The sequence below is a fragment of the Schistocerca americana genome, chromosome 3 (genome assembly GCF_021461395.2).
Source record: "Schistocerca americana isolate TAMUIC-IGC-003095 chromosome 3, iqSchAmer2.1, whole genome shotgun sequence".
Classification (NCBI taxonomy): Eukaryota; Metazoa; Arthropoda; class Insecta; order Orthoptera; family Acrididae; genus Schistocerca; species Schistocerca americana.
In genome coordinates, this window is record NC_060121.1 from 884824214 (window position 1) to 884845279 (window position 21066).

The 21066-nt window shown below is 42.2% G+C and overlaps 1 protein-coding gene across 1 annotated transcript in view; it reads left to right on the forward strand.

The window, feature by feature from the left end:
• Positions 1-21066, forward strand: part of LOC124605364 (huntingtin) — a 511164-nt gene that overhangs the window by 459059 nt on the left and 31039 nt on the right. The window contains exons 47-48 of the mRNA XM_047136992.1: positions 7836-8013; positions 8723-8867. Of these exons, the coding sequence (XP_046992948.1) occupies positions 7836-8013; positions 8723-8867 (323 nt within the window). The remainder of the gene's footprint in view (positions 1-7835; positions 8014-8722; positions 8868-21066) is intronic.

Genomic DNA, 21066 nt, shown 5'->3' on the forward strand with positions numbered 1-21066 from the left:
TTCTTGACCGTGTAGATAATGTAAATTTTATTTATCAGACTACTTCTGTATATATGCAGGCTGCATTAGTGACATGACATTTACGTATTACGCAGAAGAAAGGTAAACTTTCATGGTTTTGCACAAATAATCATTATTATTCAGACAGCACAAATAGCTACCACACACATCTTACAAAAAATACATCTTCTTCACTCAAGAACCAAAGACAGAGTCCTCTATTAACAAAAAAAAAAAACTGAATGGAATTTTTTATCATTTGTTATCTGCCTTCCGGCGAAGCAAAATATATCTTTATTGGTGCTTACTGTGGCCGCGATAATAGTTATTATCATTGGTGTTAAATTATTGTCCTAGGTTGTTGGGTCTTTTCCTTATGTACCTATACAACCTCTCTGAAGATTCAAATACAAAGGTGGAAGGATGTCACTGGATATTATTCCCTTCTTAATGTATAAGAATTAGAGATGGTCAACAGATCTGGAACTGATGAGTGTGTAATAGTTTCTGACTAGTGGTTTGCCTCTGGTACCACCATAGGAACCAACAAGGAACTTGGACACCTAGGGGAGTAAACTAAGGAGACCATAGGTGAACAAGAGTCAAGTCAGGCAGCAGATAAGGAGTTAGTAATCAGGGCAGGGTGAACTGGTATTTATGGTCCTTTTGATGGAGGTTATTGGAATGCTCATTTCACAAAAAAGGAACAAAATGGGCTTTCACACTGTGTTTTATGGTATGCTTTATGTGACACATAAACCAGCATTTTATCTGAGAATACTTTTGCACATGTATTCACAAAATATTTTGGCTTTGAGCTTTGTGGCCAAGTGCTTAACTTCAAATCCAGTGCTCTGGTGTTTACTCTCCATTTGGCCAAGGACACCCCTGTCCCAGCCCCCCTGTGTCATGTGGTCCTTGTTTCGTCTTTGTCAATGATTTATTACTGCTTACTTTGCAAATTGCACTGTGTGAGAGAGTCCACACCAAAATGTAGATATTGCGAGAACTACTTGGATAAGTCATTCCAGATGTCAGAAGAAGGCAGTGGCATACCACAACCAACTGGACCATGCTTAGCACAGCACTGTAATGTTCAAACCAACCGTCAGGATAAAGACAGCTTTTTTTTCTTGTGTCAAAACAAATATCAGATGTATAACAGTTGTTTTAAAAAGCAGAGAAACAAATTTTTTTGCAAGCCCAAACAAGTCTTGCGTAACTCCAGCACCCTGGACCATATATGTATACTCGCACTTTGTCTACTGCTATTTTGGACGGGCATTTTACGAGACCTTTCACTGACTAAATAAACATCCATTTTAGTTGCAGCTCTGGCTGTCTCTTTTTGCATCACAATTCGAAACAAATCTGCTTTTTACATTACTCAAAGTCTGTTGAGTGAAGTGTGTTATATTCCATGCCATTTTCACATATCCGCATCAAAACTCCAAACTAAAAGTGAACATGTGTTTCTGTTATTTCTTTCCCTACTTTCAGAGAATAGGTTTGATTGATTTCTTGATAGCATTGCAGAAGACTGCATATGATACTATGGATGCCATAAGCACAGTTTAATATGTATTCAAGCTGCTCTGCAGAGAAAGCTATATTCACTTCTTTAAGTGATATGCTTATAGAAAGAAACTGTAAAAATTACTTAGTTGACATAATTTGTGTTCTCTTGTATTCTTTTGAAGGTATAGATCATAATTGTCTGGTATTCACTGGAATCTGGGATATAACCAAATGTTTAGCAGTGAACAGCCTCCACAGAAAATTTAACCAATTCTGTTACTCTTAGGACTACAGCTAGAGTGCGCGCTGAATACCGTGGCCAGAAGGTGCACAGTCGGCAGGGTACCCATGGGTAGTGGTGGGGGTTACTGCCCGTGTTGTAGCGGAAATGCGGAGTGCTGGAGGAGAAGTGGCATTCGAAACTGAAGCCTACACTCACATTTTTGTAGATATTAAGTGGGTCCTCTCCACACCCACACTTGCATGGTGACCATTTAAAAAGGTCTGTCATCTCTGCTTTGGTTAGGGTTAGCATCTAAAAAGAATTCCACAAAAAATTCAGAGGTTTATTTTTGCAATTTGTAACTTTCAGTGAAGCATCATGAGTGATGAATTTTGAGTAAAACCTACACATTTCTCTGGCTGCCATCTTAAAATTTGCTTCTTTTGCCAAAACACTGTGGAGTTTACTCAGTTTCATCTCACTAACATTTTGTGCAGACACAATTGTAAGAGAATTATGAAACAGTGGTATTCTAAGTTTATTAGGTGAGGAACTGAGGAAAAGTAAAGTCAGCATCTTATGAAAAAGCACATCCTTGGCACAAAAGAACATGTAATATCTTCACTTATGTTGTTCCAAAATCCGCAGCATTTCTCGTTACACCAACTATCATTGGCCCTTAAAAAATACATTTTTTCATTGAAAAAATCTGTAGCTAGTGGAATAAGTTGGTAGATAATGAAGTTTTCCATAATAGTGGCGTGGCAAAATACTCTATTCTTTGTATGCTATCATTTGCCAAAATCTCATTTTAATATCTGAAACCATTTCGAAATATGAGGAATGTGGTGGATATTTCACTCTGGGTTTATCCCTGTTGCAGCATAATCACAAATGAGTGTGCTATGTCAGTTCAGTTTTCTCGAGATTGGTGACAGACACCTCTATCCAAATCTGAAGAAAAATTCAATATGTTAGCAAAATTTTATATGCAGCAAAATATTTTGTAAACAGTGTAGGAAAAGACAGTGTGCTACTTACCGTAAAGAAGACACATGAAGTTTGCAGACAGGCACAATTAAGACACTTAAATAAAGCTTTCAGCCACAGCCTTCATCAGTAAAAAAGACACACACACACACACACACACACACACACACACACACACACACACACACACACCTGCCAACTCCAGCATCTCAGGCCGGAATGCATTGTCATTGGCATGGGCATTGGCATTCCAGCCCAAGATGCTAGAGTTGGCGGTCATGTGTGCATGAGGTGTGATTGCTTGTGTGTGTGAAAGGTGGGTCTCTCTCTTTTGCTGATGAAGGCTGTGGCCGAAAGCTTTATATAAGTGTCTTGTAATTGTGCCTGCTGCAACTTGACATGTCTTCTTTATGGTAAGTAGCAATCTGTCTTTTCCTGCATTGTCGATATTCCTTCCTGGAGTTTCCATTGTTCGAACATATTATGTAATATGCACTTCACACAAAATCATAGCTGCCTATATTTTTCACAGCAAACTTTTCCAGATCTTGCACATTGTCTTACTTCCAAGTAAATATCACAGTAACTATGACAATTAAAAAATTGATGGGTCCATCATCATGAATCTGACATATAAAGCTATAAATAAAGCAAAAATGAAGTTTTTTCCAAATAGTTTCTGCAAAATTGTTTGACAAATATTGCAAGGCATGTACCTCAGTTCTGTTATCGACAATTGGCCGAAAACTGCCAAATATTTGTCTGCCTCCCATTCTGAACAAACAAATGTACTACAAAATGTCAACAGAGCATGCAGGGGGACCAGAACAAACATGTTGCCAGCCAACCATATCCTAGACATGTTCAGTGGGTGTCATGTTAGGCAAAAGAACAGGCCAGAGAATCAGTGGAACTTGTTATTCTTCAAAGAAAGCTTGCACATTCTTCACGACATATAACAGTGTATTGTTCTGCTGAAAGCTGAAGTCACTTTTTGTAGCCAGTGGGACCCCAAATCGTCACACTTAGCACTTGTCCTCTGTGCAGGTCTACAGTGCAGTCTGTCCGAATGTGTTCACCATGGTTCTGTTTAAATTGTAGGTGGCCACCTCTGTAGACAAATTGAAGATGAACTTGTCTAAAAACACTACATTTAGCCACTCAGCATGCCTGCGACAGTATCCACATGTCAATCACAGCTAGAGGTGTTGGTGGTTTCTGGTCAGTGAAAACCGACGAAATGGTATGCTTGCCACCTGTCCAGGCCTCTGTAGACAGTGGTGAACTGTCAACACAGCCATGCCCACACCTGTTGTATTGCTCCACCATCGAGCCAGCTCTGTAATCGTAGCTATTTGGTCGATTATGGCGATGTGGACAAGATGTTGGTCATACTATGCTCTGGTCACATTGTGTAACTCAGTACCCATTATCACTGTGCACAACCCTCTTATATATGCTGATTCCAGACACATATATGTGTCATAGCAACATGTAGTTTATGAGCAACAGTGTCATGGGACAACAAACCTGTTTCCTGGGAGACAGTCATTCTGCGACATTCGAACTCGTTCACATGCTGATATAGTTTCCTTTCTTGCATGGTTCCACTTCCTAAGACAGTTATGTACCAATTGAGCATTGCATGACACCCAAGCTAACTGGTAACTCAACAGAGGGTGCTGCTAGGCATAAGTGCGCATCATCTTTCTACAATCTGAATCGCCTTTTATGGTTCCAGTGTTTTACACTTCTTCCAATTTTGGACTCACTCAGACCATTCCTTCTGGGGATTGCTGTTTTCACAGACAGTAGTGTATTTCATTAAGAAATCCTCAGTCCAGTCACAAGTTTCATTTTACGCCACATATGATTGTACTTTCACTAGTAAGTGTTTGTGTGGTACTGAGGCAATAGCATCATGAAATGTTTTATCCATCTGATTGCCATGACCCATGGCCTTCATGAAGTTGTGTGAGAAAAATGGAAGTTGGGTTTCGTATTAACAATGTTTATGAAATCTGAACTGCTTGGCATGGGGGAGAGTTCTTTCTCTTCAAGAAATCTTATTACATTTGAACTCGGAATATGTTATACAATTCTACAACCAGTGTGTGTCAAAGACACTGCTTGGTAGTTTTGTGGTTCACTACTACTCACTGTGCTTTGTTCCAATTGCCAGACACAATTTTGCTTGAGGAATCTAAATGCCGTCTTTAAGAAATTGTTCATGTGGGAAAATAATACAAAACCATCATTTGACCATTGGACACAGTCCGGTGTGGACAACCTAGTATTAAGTATCCCTGCCATAGAGATAAAACTGAAAAAGTTCAAAACAAATCAGTCACTAGGTCTGGATGGAACCCCAGTTTAGTTTTACAAAGAGTATGCTATGGCGTTGCTCCTTGCTTAGAGTCCATATATCATGAACCTCTCGCCTAGCCCAGTCCCAAGCACCTGGAGAAATGCAGAAGTGACTCCTGTATACTCTGAAGAGCCAAAGAAACTGCTACATCTGCCAGATTTCGTTAGGGCCCCCGTGAGCAAACAGAAGTGTCACAACACGACGTAGCATGGACTCGACTAATGTCTGATATAGTGCTGGAGGGAATTGATGCCATGCATCCTGCAAGGCTGTCCATAAATCTTTAAGACTACAAGGGAGTGGAGATCACTTCTGAACAGCACGTTGCAAGGCATCCCAGGTATGATCAGTAATGTTCAGGTCTGGAGAGTTTGGTGGCCAGTGGAAGTATTTAAGCTCAGTGTTCCTGGAGCCACTCTGTAGCAATTATGGACGTGTGGACTGTCACATTGTCCTTCTGTAATTGCTCAAGTCTGGAATGCACAAAGGACATGAATAGACGCAGGTGATCAGGCAGGATGCTTGCTTATGTGTCACCTGTCAGAGTCCTCTCTAGAAGTAGGGGGCGGGTCCCACATCACGCCAACTGCACACGCCCCACACCGTTATGGAGCCTCTACTAGCTTGAACAGTCCCCTGCTGACATGCAGGGTTCATGGATTAATGAGGTTGTCTCCATACCCGTACACATCCATACACTCAATACAATTTGAAATGAGACTCGTCTGACCAGGCAACATATTTCCAGTCACCAACAGCCCAAAGTCAGTGTTGACAGGCCCAGGCAAGGGATAAAGCTTTGTGTCCTGCAGTCGGCTCTGAAAGCCCATATTGATGATGTTTCATTGAATGGTTCGCTGATACTTGTTTTGATGGCCCAGCATTGAAATCTGCTGCAATTTGCCAAAGGGTTGCACTTCTGCCACATTGAATGGCTCTCTTCAGCCATCGTTGGTTGCATTCTTGCGGGATCTTTTTCCAGCCGCAGTCATGTCAGACATTTGATGTTTTACCGGATTCCTGATATTCAGATTATGAGAAATGTTTGCCTTAAAGAGGATATTACTGCAAAATTTGTAGAAATAACAAACATAGTTTACAACAGATGTTATAGTATGAACTACATGTTTTGCGGTAGTTGTTAATATTCAATCCACAACACACACACACACACACACACACACACACACACACACACACACACACACACATCAATTAAAGAAAATTGTGAAACAACTGGAACAGCATATTTAGTTGAAATTCTAGATTATAGTGTTCTACTTACAAAGTCCATTTATCTGACTGTGTGATCTCACTCATACACACAAGAAAAATGGGAAGGCATTATATATATGCAAATAAATGTATGAAATGCACGGGTTGTGCAGTTTGCTGATTAGTGATAAAGGTGGAAAAGGTAAACACTGTAGCATCAGTCTATTCCATTCAAAACAGAGAAAAATCATGGAGCACTAACAAAGCCCTTCTTCCACTTGTGGGAGTTAGTTCATTACCGTAGTGATGTGGATGCCTTCTTCGTCAGAAATTCACACCCTTTGTCCCCACAGCCTACAAGTATTAAACAGTGTGCAGCCTTTTCTCCTCTTTCTTATCCCACTTTGCCACTTCATCCCATTCTCTCTGTTCTCCCCCTCACTCCCTCCCTGAGAACTCTTCTCCCCATGCTGCCTATCAACCCGCCCACATAACTGATCTATTCCCTCCTCTTGATATCTGTCCCCTTTAACCCATCTAATCTACTTTTGTATCAATTACCTGTGTCTCCTCTTCAAGTGGAACAATGTTCAAATCTATATCCAGCTATCCTATACGGATGTTTCTCTGTTGCATCAGTGAAATGCCTGAACAATTCCTTCAGCATTATAGTGGCAGATTCCTGTGTCTTTCTCATTTAGTTCAGCTCACATTCATTACCTGATGAGTTCCAAATGAATGGAACATTAAATTACAACTTACAGTACTAACAGAGATTTTTCATAGGTTGTCTGTGAGTGTAGCTTCTAGGTTATGGTGTTTTTTATGACTTAGAATATTCTGTCTTCATACAGAATATTTTCTTTTTTCTTTTTCAGCTTAAGCCTTTAAGTTTTAATTTTTAAACAGAAGAATAAAATATTGTGTCTGAAAGCAGGGTGTTACTAGTAAAAGAACACCTCACGTTAATTATAACTTTTCTTCCTTTTCTTTTCCATAAACATCTTAGCCTTCTTTCTATAATGTAAAGGGTCTTCATGCCATTATTTGGTCTTGATCACAGTAAATAATTATCAGTTTCAGTCAGCAATAGCTACATCCTAATCTTCATAGTCAAATATTCTTACTTAAAATCATACTTAAAATAATAAAAAAAAAAGACTCGTTTAAAGAGCTGCTTCAGCTGGAAAAAATACTCTAATTGCAGTAAATATAGTAGGAAAACGTGAGCCATCTAGGAAAACAATTACAAGCATATATTTTTCTATCCATAATCCTTGTTATTGTGTTCTGTATTTCAGTTGTTACACTTGTTTTACCTTGCTGTAGATCCCATGTAAATGTGATGATTATCTTTCAGTATAAAGTTGGCAATCAGTTTTGGTGATAATCATGTTCCTTGTGGATTTAAAACATACATCATTGTTTAATGACAGAAATAGTGTAAATATTCTCAACACTTTTAATGCTTTTCTAATTTGCCAGCAGAAAAATATGGTATTTCTGGTTTTTGTTTGCAAGCATGAGCAGTCAGAGTAAAGAACACCAGCTTGTAATGTGGGCCCTTGTGTTTTACCTGCTGGAGACAGTGGAGGAAACGATGGCCGAGACGGAAGTAGCACCAGCAGTTCTGCAGTTGGTACTCACTCTTGCTGCAACAAACAACGTACCTTCGTTGCTGCATGTTGCCTTGTTACAGGTTTGTATATGATATGTGATGACAGATATATATGGTTTTCCTGATATGCAGCATCCTTAACAACAGATCTTATAGAGAGGATAATTTTTCTTTTAAGCTCAGTATCTTCTTGTTTATTGTGATGAATTTACACTGTTTGTGGTATTACCGTGCAGCATAGGAGAAGTTGTTAGAGATGCACAATCAGTTTGCTCTTAATCTGTTTGTAATCATGGTCATGTATCACATGAGAGACTAACCACTGCCCAATCCAGTATGTTACAGGTGGATTGACCATTTTTCTCCCTCTTCAAGTAAAGTTAGCGGCATTTTTAGCTGTGAGATTGTACAGTATATGCATTGAGTGGTTGTGCCCATCGGGCCTCCAATGACTCGGTGATGTGTAGCTGTGCTCGGATGAAGAGACACTGATGAAAGATTGTTGTTCATAATATGTTGATTAAACGATGCTTAGTTGGTGTGATTTAATTATATGTCTTTTTGCTTTTTAGTCCTTCAGTGATGATGTGAATGTAAAAGTAATGCCTAATTTTTCATACTGAATGAGCTGAAACTTTAATAGATTCAGAAAGGTAGAACAAAGCTGCTAAGTGTACTAAAATGGTATATTTCAAGACTGACCATAATATCAATTTGGCCAATAAAATATTGCTGCATATTTTTAATGCTTATGTATTTTTTCTTTTAATAAAAATGTATTTGTTGACAGGGCCTTGAGAGGTTGGTGGTATCCAGAGCAGTGACAGGGAAAATAAGTGAACAAGTAACAAAATTAGCTGTGGAGAGGCTGCATCACTCCAATCCCAGAATTTCTCTGCCAGCTTTGCAGCTTCTACTGTCCTGCATGTATACATGTAAGAGAAATTAAAAATTATTCCTTTGTAACACACTTATCAGCTACAAAAATACTGTTAAAATAAAACTATCATCATATAACAATGGAAACTCCAGGTAAGAATATCAACTGTGTAGAAAAAGCAGATAGCTACTACTCCTTGAAAGGGACGATATATATAAAAAAATCTGTGACACAGATATGGACACCCGTGTGGCACCCTTGTGTGCCAACCTTTGTATGGATCATCTAAAGGAGACCTTCCTAGCCTACCAAAACGTGAAACCCCTGGTTTGGTTCAGGTTCATGATCTGGACTCGTGACCAATACAACCTAGCTCCATTCCTTCACAATCTCAACCCCTTCTCTCTCAGCTGCTTCGCATGGTCCTCCTCAACCCAGTGTGTCATCTTCCTAAATGTTGACCTCCCGCTCTCTGATGGCTCCATCCACACCACTGTCCACATTAAATCCACCAACTACTGACAGTACCTGCATTTCGACAGCTGTCATCCCTCTCACATCAAAAATCTCCCCCCATACAGCCAGGCCATCTAAAGATGATGTGACAAAAACTCCCTTGTGTAGTATACTCTGGGTCTTGCGAAGGCCTTCACAGACAGGCACTATCTCCCAGACCTCGTCCACAAACAGATCTCCCGTGTCATTTCTCCTCACACCCCTAATCCTCCCACCAAACCCAAGAATCAGCCACAAAGTAGTGTCCTCTTTGTCACCCAGTACCACCCTAGACTGGAACAACTGAACCACACAGAAAAAAATAATAAAGCAAATAATTAAATATAATAAGAATAGACTCCTCCTTATGTTAGAACTTCAAGTTTAACACATATATTTCGGAACGACACAACAACACATATAAGTCACAGAGTAAGTTGACAAGTAAGACATGTGTACACGTTAGCATTCGAATGAGCACTGAGTCCCAGTCTAGCGGCTGCTGCGCGGCTGGCCGCTTAGGTGGCGCAGCTGCTGCATGGCTGGCAGCTTAGGTGGCGCAGCTGCTGCATGGCTGGCAGACAGCGCCGCGTGTAGAGGACGCGCGTAATTGCGCGGCGGCACTTTGAATGATCGGCGAGTCACAACACTTTTCCCCCCTTTGAAATTGTTGCACTGGTCTTGATGGAGGTGTCCTGGAGATGGCTGACGTCCATAGGCGTTGTTTGACTCACAGTAAAGTCTCGAGGAGGAGGCTTCCCGTACGGATGGAAGTGTCCCCGATGATAACGGGTCGAGATGACAGGAGACATAGGGGTCGAATCTGCTGGGGCCCCATGCACCAATCTGCCCGTTGCGGCAAGTCCAGTTGATATGAAAGGAGACATGGGCGATGTGTCGGCGAACGTTGGAGGAGGAGGCGAGTAGATTTGCTCTGACAGAGGATGGTCCTCCAGTTCCTGCATGGGCACGTCTCCTGGTGCCATCCGTTCTGGTGCTGGCGATGACGGTGAGAGGGCTGCGTTGTCAGTATTGAGAGATGCCAAGATCCCGAGCGTCAGGTAGAGCCAAAGGTGGTGTGGCGGCTTTCGGAACAGGCGTTGCTGGCACCCGAGGCCGAAGCTGGTTCAAATGACGCACTGCAACACCTGTGTCCGTCTGGATTTCATACAGGCGTCTGCCACGGTGTCGTAAGATGCAGCCCGGACTCCATTTTGGCCGCCTGTCATATCCCCGTACCCAGACGAGGTTGTCGGCGGTGAACCGGCCAAGTGAAGGCACCCGCAGCCATGAGGTGGGAGGCCGCAGAAGATGAAGCAGCGTGCGGGGCTGTCGGCCATGTAAGAGCTCAGCCGGGCTGTGGTCGCCCATGGGGGTGAAACGGTAAGACGCCAGAAACTGGAGAAGCGCACCATCAGCAGCAGAAGAAGTCAGAAGTTTCCGCATCTGAGCCTTAAATGTGCGGACCAGTCGTTCAGCCTCACCGTTGGATTGTGGATGGAACGGCGGGGCCGTGACATGCGTAACGCCGTGACGAGCACAAAAATCCGCAAATTCGGAAGAGGCAAATTGCGGGCCATTATCAGTAACAAGAGTAGAGGGGAGGCCTTCCAAAGAAAAAATGTGGGCAAGAGCACTGGTGGGTGCCGCGGTGGTAGGTGACGTGCAACGGACAATGAAAGGAAAGTTAGAGTAGGCGTCAATTACGAGGAGCCAGTACGTACTTAAAAAGGGTCCCGCAAAGTCAGCATGAATGCACTCCCAGGGCTTCTCAGGCGAAGGCCACGGTGACAAAGATGACTTCGGGGCAGCAGCCTGTGACGCACGAGGGCTGCAGACAGCGACCATGTGTGCGATTTCAGAGTCGATGCTGGGCCAGTACACATGATGGCGCGCCAGAGATTTTGTGCGAGACACACCCCAGTGCCCTTGGTGAAGGAGGCGCAAGACCGAAGCACGCAAAGATGCAGGTACCACAACACGCGGCGAAGCATTGTCAGTGGAGAGGAGGATAACACCATCCCTAGCCGTGAGGCGGTAGCGCAAAGTGTAGTAGTTCCGCAATGGATCAGAAGTCTTAGCGGACGGGCAATCTGGCTAACCCTTCTGAATACAGCATAAAACCCGAGACAGGGTAGGGTCAGAACCCGTAGCAGCCGCCAGCCTGTCCCCAGTGATGGGGAACCCGTCCACAACCCGCTGCTCGGCAACATCCAGGTGGAAACACAAAAGTTCGTCCCTATCGAATGCCTGATCAGGACCCATGGGAAGGCGAGACAGAGCATCAGCATTCGCATGTTGAGCCGTTGGCCGGAAATGAATCTCATAATTGAAACGGGACAAGTAAAGAGCCCAACGCTGGAGGCGGTGTGCAGCCTTGTCGAGAAGTGACGTTGATGGATGAAACAAGGAAACAAGTGGTTTGTGATCCGTAACAAGATGAAATTTTGAGCCATAGAGAAAAACACCGAACTTATGAAGAGCATAAATGATGGCCAAAGCTTCTTTCTCAATTTGAGAATACTTTTGTTGGGCATCCGTAAGCGTTTTGGAGGCATAAGCAATGGGTTGTTCCGAACCGTCAGAAAAACGGTGCGCAAGGACTGCACCGACCCCGTATTGAGAGGCGTCTGTGGCAAGAACAAGGTGTTGGCAAGGTCGATAAGTAGCCAGGCACGGGGCCTGTTTCAGCATAGTCTTCAACTTCTGGAAAGCCGCTTCACGTTTTTATGCAACAGGCGATGCAACGGCTGAACCACCGAAGCCGCAGACAGTAAAAACTTTTGATAGTATGCTATTTTCCCCAAGAAGGCCTGCAGTTCCTTAACAGATGTAGGGTGAGGAAGGGCATCGATCGCAGCGACAGTTTGCTGAAGCGGACGAATACCATCCCGAGAGAGTTGAAACCCCAAGTACGTGGTAGATGCCTGAAAAAATTGTGATTTCTGAAGATTACTCTTAAGACCGGCAGTCTGTAAGACATGAAAAAGTGTGCGGAGATTTTGAAGATGTTCTTCAGTGGTGGAGCCAGTGACAACAATGTCGTCCATGTAATTGATACAGCCAGGGACAGGGAGCAATAATTGTTCCAAGAATCATTGAAAGAGAGCAGGGGCGCTGGCAACCCCGAATGGCAAGCGTTGGTATTGATAGAGGTCGAGAGGCATGTTAAGGACCAGAAACTGCTGGGAATCATCGTCGAGAGGAAGTTGATGATAAGCTTCTGACAGGTCAAGTTTAGAAAAATACTGGCCTCCAGCAAGTTTAGTGAACAGTTCTTCAGGTCGAGGCATAGGGTAAGTGTCGATGAGGCATTGAGCATTTACAGTGGCTTTGAAATCGCCACAGAGACCAATATCACCATTTGGCTTAGCAACTACAACGACAGGAGAGGACCACTCACTGGAAGTGACAGGAAGCAAGACCCTTGAAGCAGTGAGACGATCCAACTCCCATTTTACCCGATCATGAAGGGCCACAGGAATGGGCCGAGCCCGAAAAAACTTAGGCCGAGCAGTGGGTTTGAGTGTGATATGAGCTTCAAAGTCGTTTGCACGGCCTAACCCAGGAGAAAAAAGGGATGAAAATGTCGTCGACAAGGAATCCAGTTGAGCATAAGGAATAGCATCAGAGACAATATTGATAGAGTCATCTATGGAGAACCCAAAAACGCGAAAGGCATCGAAACAAAAAAGATTTTCTGCGTTGCTCTGGTCGACCACAAATATGGGAACAGTGCGAACGACGAATTTGTAAGATACCTCAGCATTAAACTGTCCCAAGAGAGAAATCTTCTGTTTATTGTAAGTCCGTAATTGCCGAGTGACAGGTGACAGGAGTGGAGAACCCAACTGAAGATACGTCTGAGAATTAATTATAGTGGCAGCAGAACCGGTATCAGCTTGCATGCGAACATCTTGACCAAGGATTTGGACAGTGAGCAATAACTTCCCTGAAAGGGAAGAAGTGCAATTGACAGACAACACAGAATCAGAATCAGTGTCATGTTAAGGAACATCATGTATGTGGTCGGATTTGCAAACGGAAGACACATGACATTTCTTTGTGCAATTGTGACACACAGCCCAACGTTGGGGACAATCCTCGCGTGAATGTTTCGTAAAACACCGCGTACGTGAAGGAAGTTGCCAGGGGTTTTGCTGCAATTTCTTAGCGGGTTGTTTACGGCTAGGCCGAGGCTGTGCGTGCGAGCGCACTGCCGCCACGTCGGCCGGCGGGGACGCGTCGCACGCGTCGTCAACAGCGCACAGAGGTTGTATTTCCCCGACATTACCCCACGCCTCTATTTGCGCCCCAGCGGCGCGAGAAATTTCAAAAGACTGCGCAATGGAGAGAACTTCATCTAGAGTCGTTTTCGCCAACTGAAGGGCACGTTGCCAAATTTCTTTGTCGGGTGCCAACCGGATAATAGCATCCCGTACCATGGAATCGGCATAGGATTCTTTGTGAACGTCAGTAACAAATTGACACTTTCGACTGAGGCCGTGAAGTTCAGCAGCCCAAGCGCGATAGGATTGATTTGGTTGTTTTTGACAACGATAAAAGGCAACACGAGAGGCTACCACATGCGTTTGCTTTTGAAAATAGACAGACAGAAGTGAGCACATTTCAGCAAAGGACAAAGACGCAGGATCCTTCAAAGGAGCCAATTGCGACAACAACCGACACATTTGAGGTGAAATCCAGGAAAGGAACGGAGACTTACATGGTTGTTCGTCCGTCACATGAAATGCCAAGAAGTGCTGTCGAAAACATTTTTCATAATCAGACCAGTCTTCCGCCGTCTCGTCGTAAGGAGGAAAAGGAGGTATAGCCAACGACAAGAAACGCCCCGCAATTGACGCTGCGACGAAATCGCGAATCGCTGCTGTTAGAAGCGTTTGCTGTTCAAGGAGATTTTGCAATAGTTGCTCGACAGTAGCCATGGAACCCTGTGAGTCAACGGTGAAAAGGAAAAATCCACTACCTCGTCGCCAATTGTTAGAACTTCAAGTTTAACACATATATTTCGGAACAACACAACAACACATATAAGTCACAGAGTAAGTTGACAAGTAAGACATGTGTACACGTTAGCATTTGAATGAGCACTGAGTCCCAGTCTAGCGGCCGCTGCTCGGCTGGCCGCTTAGGTGGCGCAGCTGCTGCGTGGCTGGCAGACAGCGCCGCACGTAGAGGACGCGCGTAATTGCGTGGCAGCACTTTGAATGATCGGCAAGTCACAACACCTTACAAATTAACTTAATATAATCTAAAAATGACCTTCATTGAACATATTACATAGGATAGAGTTAAACTACCTCCCTTAGTATCAAAAACTCATGTGCATCATACACCTTAACGTAAAAAGGTAAGCTAAGCAAGCTAATGGGTTCATACCCCATTTATACAGATATCAATCCTCTCCTTTTTCAAGACCAACAACTCTCAAAACTTCTCTTCCTATCAACATTAATGATAGGAACAATCTTGTCCATTTCATCAAATTCCTGGTTTGGAGTTTGAATTGGACTAGAGATTAACTTACTTTCAGGTAAAATTTTTCAATTATCTACATCTAATAACCAGAACCCATCATTTTCTAGATCTTGTTCTGGGGTTATGTAGGTGTCAAATTCTATATCTAACCAAATTCCCTCTTGATTTTGCTGAAGGAGAATCTGAATTAGTTTCAGGATTTAATATTGAGTATGGTGTAGACTGTTTTATTTTGATTTTTTGGGCGGAATATACTAGAATTGTTTTTATAAGTTTATTATTAGTTTTAAGACCCCTTACCACATGGATCTCATCCCTATGGAAGACCCAACCACAAGACCTGCCCAATCCACCCACGCAGCACTTCCTTTTCCAGTACTTTCACAATTGTATCCTACCCTATCAGAGTGGGCCACCTATGATTGCAGCCATGCCATTTACTACCTCTGATGCAATCACTGAACAGCTTTTTATATTGATATGACCACCAGGATAGACGGCCACCACCAAACTACAAAGTAAACCATCCTGTGAACATGCAGCTCAACATAACATACCTGATTTCAATGGCTGCATCACTACCAGAGACATCTGGATCCTTCCCTCCATCGCCAGTTTTTCTGAACTACGCAGATTGAAGTTATCCTTACAGCTTGTTCTCCATTCCTATAATTACCCTGATTTAGGTTTTCTGTGAATTCCCTAGATCGCTCCAGGCAAATGCCGGGATGGTTCCTTTAAAATGGCACAGCCTATTTCCTGCCCTACCCATGACACAATCTGAGGCTGTGCTCCATCTCTAATGACCTCGATGTTAATGGGACATTCAACCCAGTCTTCCTTTTTGTAATTATTCCGGCCTCAACTTACACTATCATAATATCCGCACACCCTCCACCCAACAGTTTCCACCCCCCTCTGTCCTATCATCTCCTTACCATTCTCATCTCCCACCCTGTTTATTTGCCATCCTGTGCCAATGTAACCACCCATTCGATCCATTTTTCCTCACCTCCCTGGCACCGCAACCTTCTGATGCTGCACCTGTTGGTCTCTCCACACTTCACTAGACGTCGTCCATTTCTCTCCCCACCCGTACATTACTGTCCCTTTCCCTTCTCTGCTCCCTTCAGATTGCTGCTTGCATCCTACGTGATAATTGCATACTGGCCTGATACGCTGGAGTTGGTGGACATGTGTGCATGATATGTGCTTGCTTGTGTGTCTGAAAGGTTTGTATATACTAACATTAATATCCTTGCAAATTGTCTGTTTTCTTCTGTCTTGGGCTCTTCAGCTGGTGTTTGTGTGATGATTTTTTCTTACATTTCACCAAGCCAAGTGACCAGCATTGTCAAATATTCATCCTTCATTACTGGTAGAGGATGAAACATTGATAATTTGAGTCACTTGTGATGGTAAAACATCAGCAACATCATCGAACAAATATTGTCGCAAGAAACTGAGACAGAAGCCGACAGGCAATTTGTCGACAAGTAGCCATGAAAACCGTAATGGTTTTGTATTAATATGTTTACTCACTGCATATGTAAGAAATAAAATAGTAGCCGGCCGAAGTGGCCGTGCGGTTAAAGGCGCTGCAGTCTGGAACCGCAAGACCGCTACGGTCGCAGGTTCGAATCCTGCCTCGGGCATGGATGTTTGTGATGTCCTTAGGTTAGTTAGGTTTAACTAGTTCTAAGTTCTGGGGGACTGATGACCTCAGCAGTTGAGTCCCATAGTGCTCAGAGCCAATAAAATAGTACATGAAATTGTTATTTGTCATTACTTATTGACTTAAGAAGGAAAATACGTCTTAGGCGGACAGTTGTTTGAACAGTCAGTAACTTCAGCAAGTACTTGTCATGCACTAACATTATGTTACCCAGACATGCATAACATGATTATGATTCAAAGTTGGTGTGTGTCTGCGTAGAATCATCTGCCAGAGATTAGGAATGTACTGCAAAACTTTGTTCGTTGTTATCACATTGTAGACTGCAGTATTATTTGGATATTGCTGCAATTTATGGTTTACAGAAAGTCAGGGCTCTAATATGTCTCTTCTACAGGAATGAGTCTAATTAAATGAAATGTAACAGGCATCAAAAACTTATTGGCTTGGGCAGGATGCATTGTATAATGGTAAAATGGTTTGCTTGATCTGTGCTCTAGGTTTTTAAGAGTGCTATGCTTTAGGGTGGCTCTTAACCCGGATAATACAGTCCATGAAGTTACCATTTTTGTAAGGCATTTTGATAAGAAAATCATGCATTCTTTTAAAAATTCTTTTTCTTTGGAAAAAATCACTCTTTGTGCCCCGGAAACTAACTTACAAAAATATTTTGATACAACCTGAAGCACATACTACTTCTGTTTCTAGTTGTATGTAAATTATTTATTGTAGTCATTCATGAGTTTTACACATCCTTCAGGTCAATCATTCACGGAATTCAGTTAAATAACTAGGTGCATTGATGCAGCCTTCATCTTTGTGCCACTACTATGAAGTATCTACCTTGAGGAACTTCTCCATTGTGTAAAATTTGGCAAGGAGAGGAACTTCTAATAAACTAGAAATTGTTCAGTCCCATTATGGATAATTACTGGGATTTGATTGATTCTTATTTGAACACTTCCAACATTTTTGTCTGATTATTCTGCTTCATGGTACCTTCACCATTTCCATTTTTGAATGAGAAGAGAAATTAGGATCAAACATGACAATACACAAAACAGATGCACAAATTTTTCAGTTTGAATAAATACATTTAAGAGACATGATGATCGAGAACCTGATATTTATACTGTTTTGAAAGAGTACTGTGTTTTGGCTTCAAAAAGCCATGGAGCAATAAATACCTCATCTTCTTGAAGAATAAGGGTCACTACAAGAGGTCTTTTTCTAAAAAGTTGTCAATTAAAAAAAAAACCTTGCACACGCGCGCGCGCGCGCGCGCGCACACACACACACACACACACACACACACACACACACACACACACACACACACACACACACACACACCTACCTCTAAAGTGCTTGTAGTTAACACTGTTGTTTTATAAACTAATCCATTAACACACTGAAAACCCTATTCAGTGAAAGTTTCATAGACAACTTTGCCCATATTTTACCATAGTAAGTTAAAAGACCTAATGATATGTAAAATTAACAGTTTTTATGTGGAGTAGATTCATTTTCCTTTTACTTTCAAATATGTTTGTGTGTAAAATTTATGTTGTAAGTACATAAATACCAAGTTACATATAACTAGGTGCACTGACAAAATCTTCATGTATGAACCTTCAACTGTTGTCCAGCTAATTTTTCTAGAGGCCTTCATTGTTGACAAAAGCTTCTAATTTTGTTATGCTATTTCACAAATTTAGTGTGGGCATTCTTGTTTGTTCCAAGTAAATCTTTAGTTCCCCTACGGATCATGTGAAACATTGATGCACATTTGTTTCACATATGGCAGTTTGCTTCTAGTTATTTCATGTGACTGATACCTGAATGAATAAATTATCTCCAGTTAATTAACTGAAGCTATTATACTTACACCCCTTGTAATTGTAAGTGAAAGAGTACTGGGGTAATCCAGATTTGGCAATCAAAAGTAATAGATTGGCTCTCTCTCTCTCTCTCTCTCTCTCTCTCTCTCTCTCTCTCTCTCTACCTATCTACCTGACTTGGAGGTACTGACACATCACATCACCTGACCATTTCTAGCTATGAAATGTGTGCACACTCAGTTAATCCTCGAACAGGAGTGCTGATTTTCATAACACAAACGTGTGCATGGTGTACTTCGTACATCTGTAAAGGATTGCTGTTTTTGTGTTACCAAGGTAAAAATGTATGAGCAAAATTACAGTTTAATCTTGTTTTAATTAAACAATGGTACGGTATGGTAAACTTACGTGAGCAAAATTACTGTGTAAGCAAGCAGACTTTCGTTATATCACTATGTTGCTGTGTTAAGTGTTATTCCACAGTAACGACGCACTTGAAGTATTAAATGGACCAGTTCCATCAGATCCCAGCTGAAAGCATATTCAATTACTAATTGTCTCATAGTCAACTGACTCACTGTGGGATTGTGCCACTAGCTCGGAATCAGGGCCCCTTACTTGTATGGATCGTAAATTTTTTTTCAACTAGCTTATTGTTTATTTCATATTACCACTGCTCATAGCACAATTATCACTGTGTTAGCTGAAGCCACAATTGTAAAGCAACAGTGGAATGGTACAAGAAAATGTTATTTGTGGGTGGTGCACTTTGTACACACTTGAAGGTTAAAGTGAGTGAGCTAAGCAACATGTCCACATTAGGTAATGAAGATATTTATCATACAGAAATAATATTTTACAAAGTTCGTCGTTTTCTTGTTCTCTGATTTTTCTGATTATAATGGCACAGGGCCATTCCTTCCTCTTATGTTACAGAGCTGATATTACACACAGCTCATTTGTTCATGGAAACAAACCAAACTTGGGGGTAGCCCAAAAAAATTATTGAAAATTTTAAAGTGTTGTGTATAAGAGCTGCTCTATATTATTATTATTATTATTATTATTATTATTATTGTAGCTGACCATTGCTACTACTTACTTTGAGACAACATACACTGATCAGCCGAAACATTATGACCATTACCCACTGCAACATTGGATGCCACCTAGTAGCGTTGCAAGCACATGACGTGGTAAAAAATGTATGTAAGTGGAGCAGACACAGCTGGGGTATCACCCTAGTGAAGATATGGGCTGCAAATGGGGAAATCCATCGAGATAAGTGACTCTGACAAAGGGCAGATTATTATTAGGCAGAGCCTGTGAATAAGTATTTAAAAAATGGTGAATGTTCCCATGCTATTGTCATCAGCATTTACTGAAAGAGGTAGAAAGGTTGTGAAACTACCACTAGGCACTGAGTGGTTGGACGGTCCACGAATCTTCACAGTATGTGGGGTTCGAAGGAGTGCCTGCTCTGTGAAGTAGGTTAGATGGTGATCTTTGGCACCTCTGTCAAAAGAACACAGTGCTGGCGCACACATGTGTTTCGGAGCACACCATTCATCATACATTATTGAACATGGAGCTCCGCAGCAGACCATCCCTACATGTTCACATGTTGACCCCAATGACATCGTCAGTTATGATTGCAATGGATGCTAGACCACTGGGATTCGACCATCGATCCATGGAAACTTGTTGGCTCTTTGGATAAACCATATTTTTGCTACACTAGGTCAATGGTTGCCTCCTGCCACAGATGGAGGCTGCTGGGAGCAGGATTATGCTATGTGAGACATTCTCCTATGCTTGCATGGTACCTGTGGTTATAATCAAAGAGACACGGACAGCTGCGAATCACCTGCATCCCTTCATGTTTGATGCCATCTCCGACAGTGATGTCATCTTTCAGCAATATAACTGTCCATGTCTCGGAGCCAGAACCATGCTACGGTGGTTTGCAGGCTGATCATTATAGTGTACTCACGTTGATGTCTTGGCCACCAAACTTGTCTGATGTAAATCTATGAAACCCATCTGGGTTGCTTTCAGGCACCATCACTGTGTAAGCAGCAGCCCGATATTTACATGAGTTACATGACCTGTTTGTAGACGTCTATAGTGCATTTAAAATTAGTTGCGACTTTCGACATTTGACTGACCGGAGTGGGACACGATGCCATTCCCCAGGTAACACCAATGGTGAGACGGCTTTCTGTACCACGCCGCCAATGGTTCTGCTGGAAACATGCCCCTGTTGCCACACCATGAATAAACGGTACCACTTGATGTCACACATTAGATGCAACAATGTTTGTCAGTTTTCGTTATAAAGTCATATTTTCTGGCATTAAAGTGTTCTGTAGTCATCAGGTACTGTGAAGAACTGTTTTGTGTTGGCATTGATTTAATAACAACCGTGCAGTACATCTGAATACATGATTTGCAGTAGAAGTGTTCTCCAAGAACTCATTTGCCAGCTGGGAAGAAAACATTCTGCCGCAAAACATTCCTCAGAATTTGACGTTAGTAATGGACGAAACACCACATCACTCTGTTGTGATGCATAAAGCTCTAACAGTGGAGTGGAGGAAAGCAGATATTTTGCTCTGGCTACAAAGAAATGTTCCATGAGATAAAATTGAACCTAGCATGTATAAGTTGGAGTTAATGGAACTTTTACTGCTGTACAAGCCAAAACTTCACGCTACCATTTCGATGAACAGGCTAATGGTAAA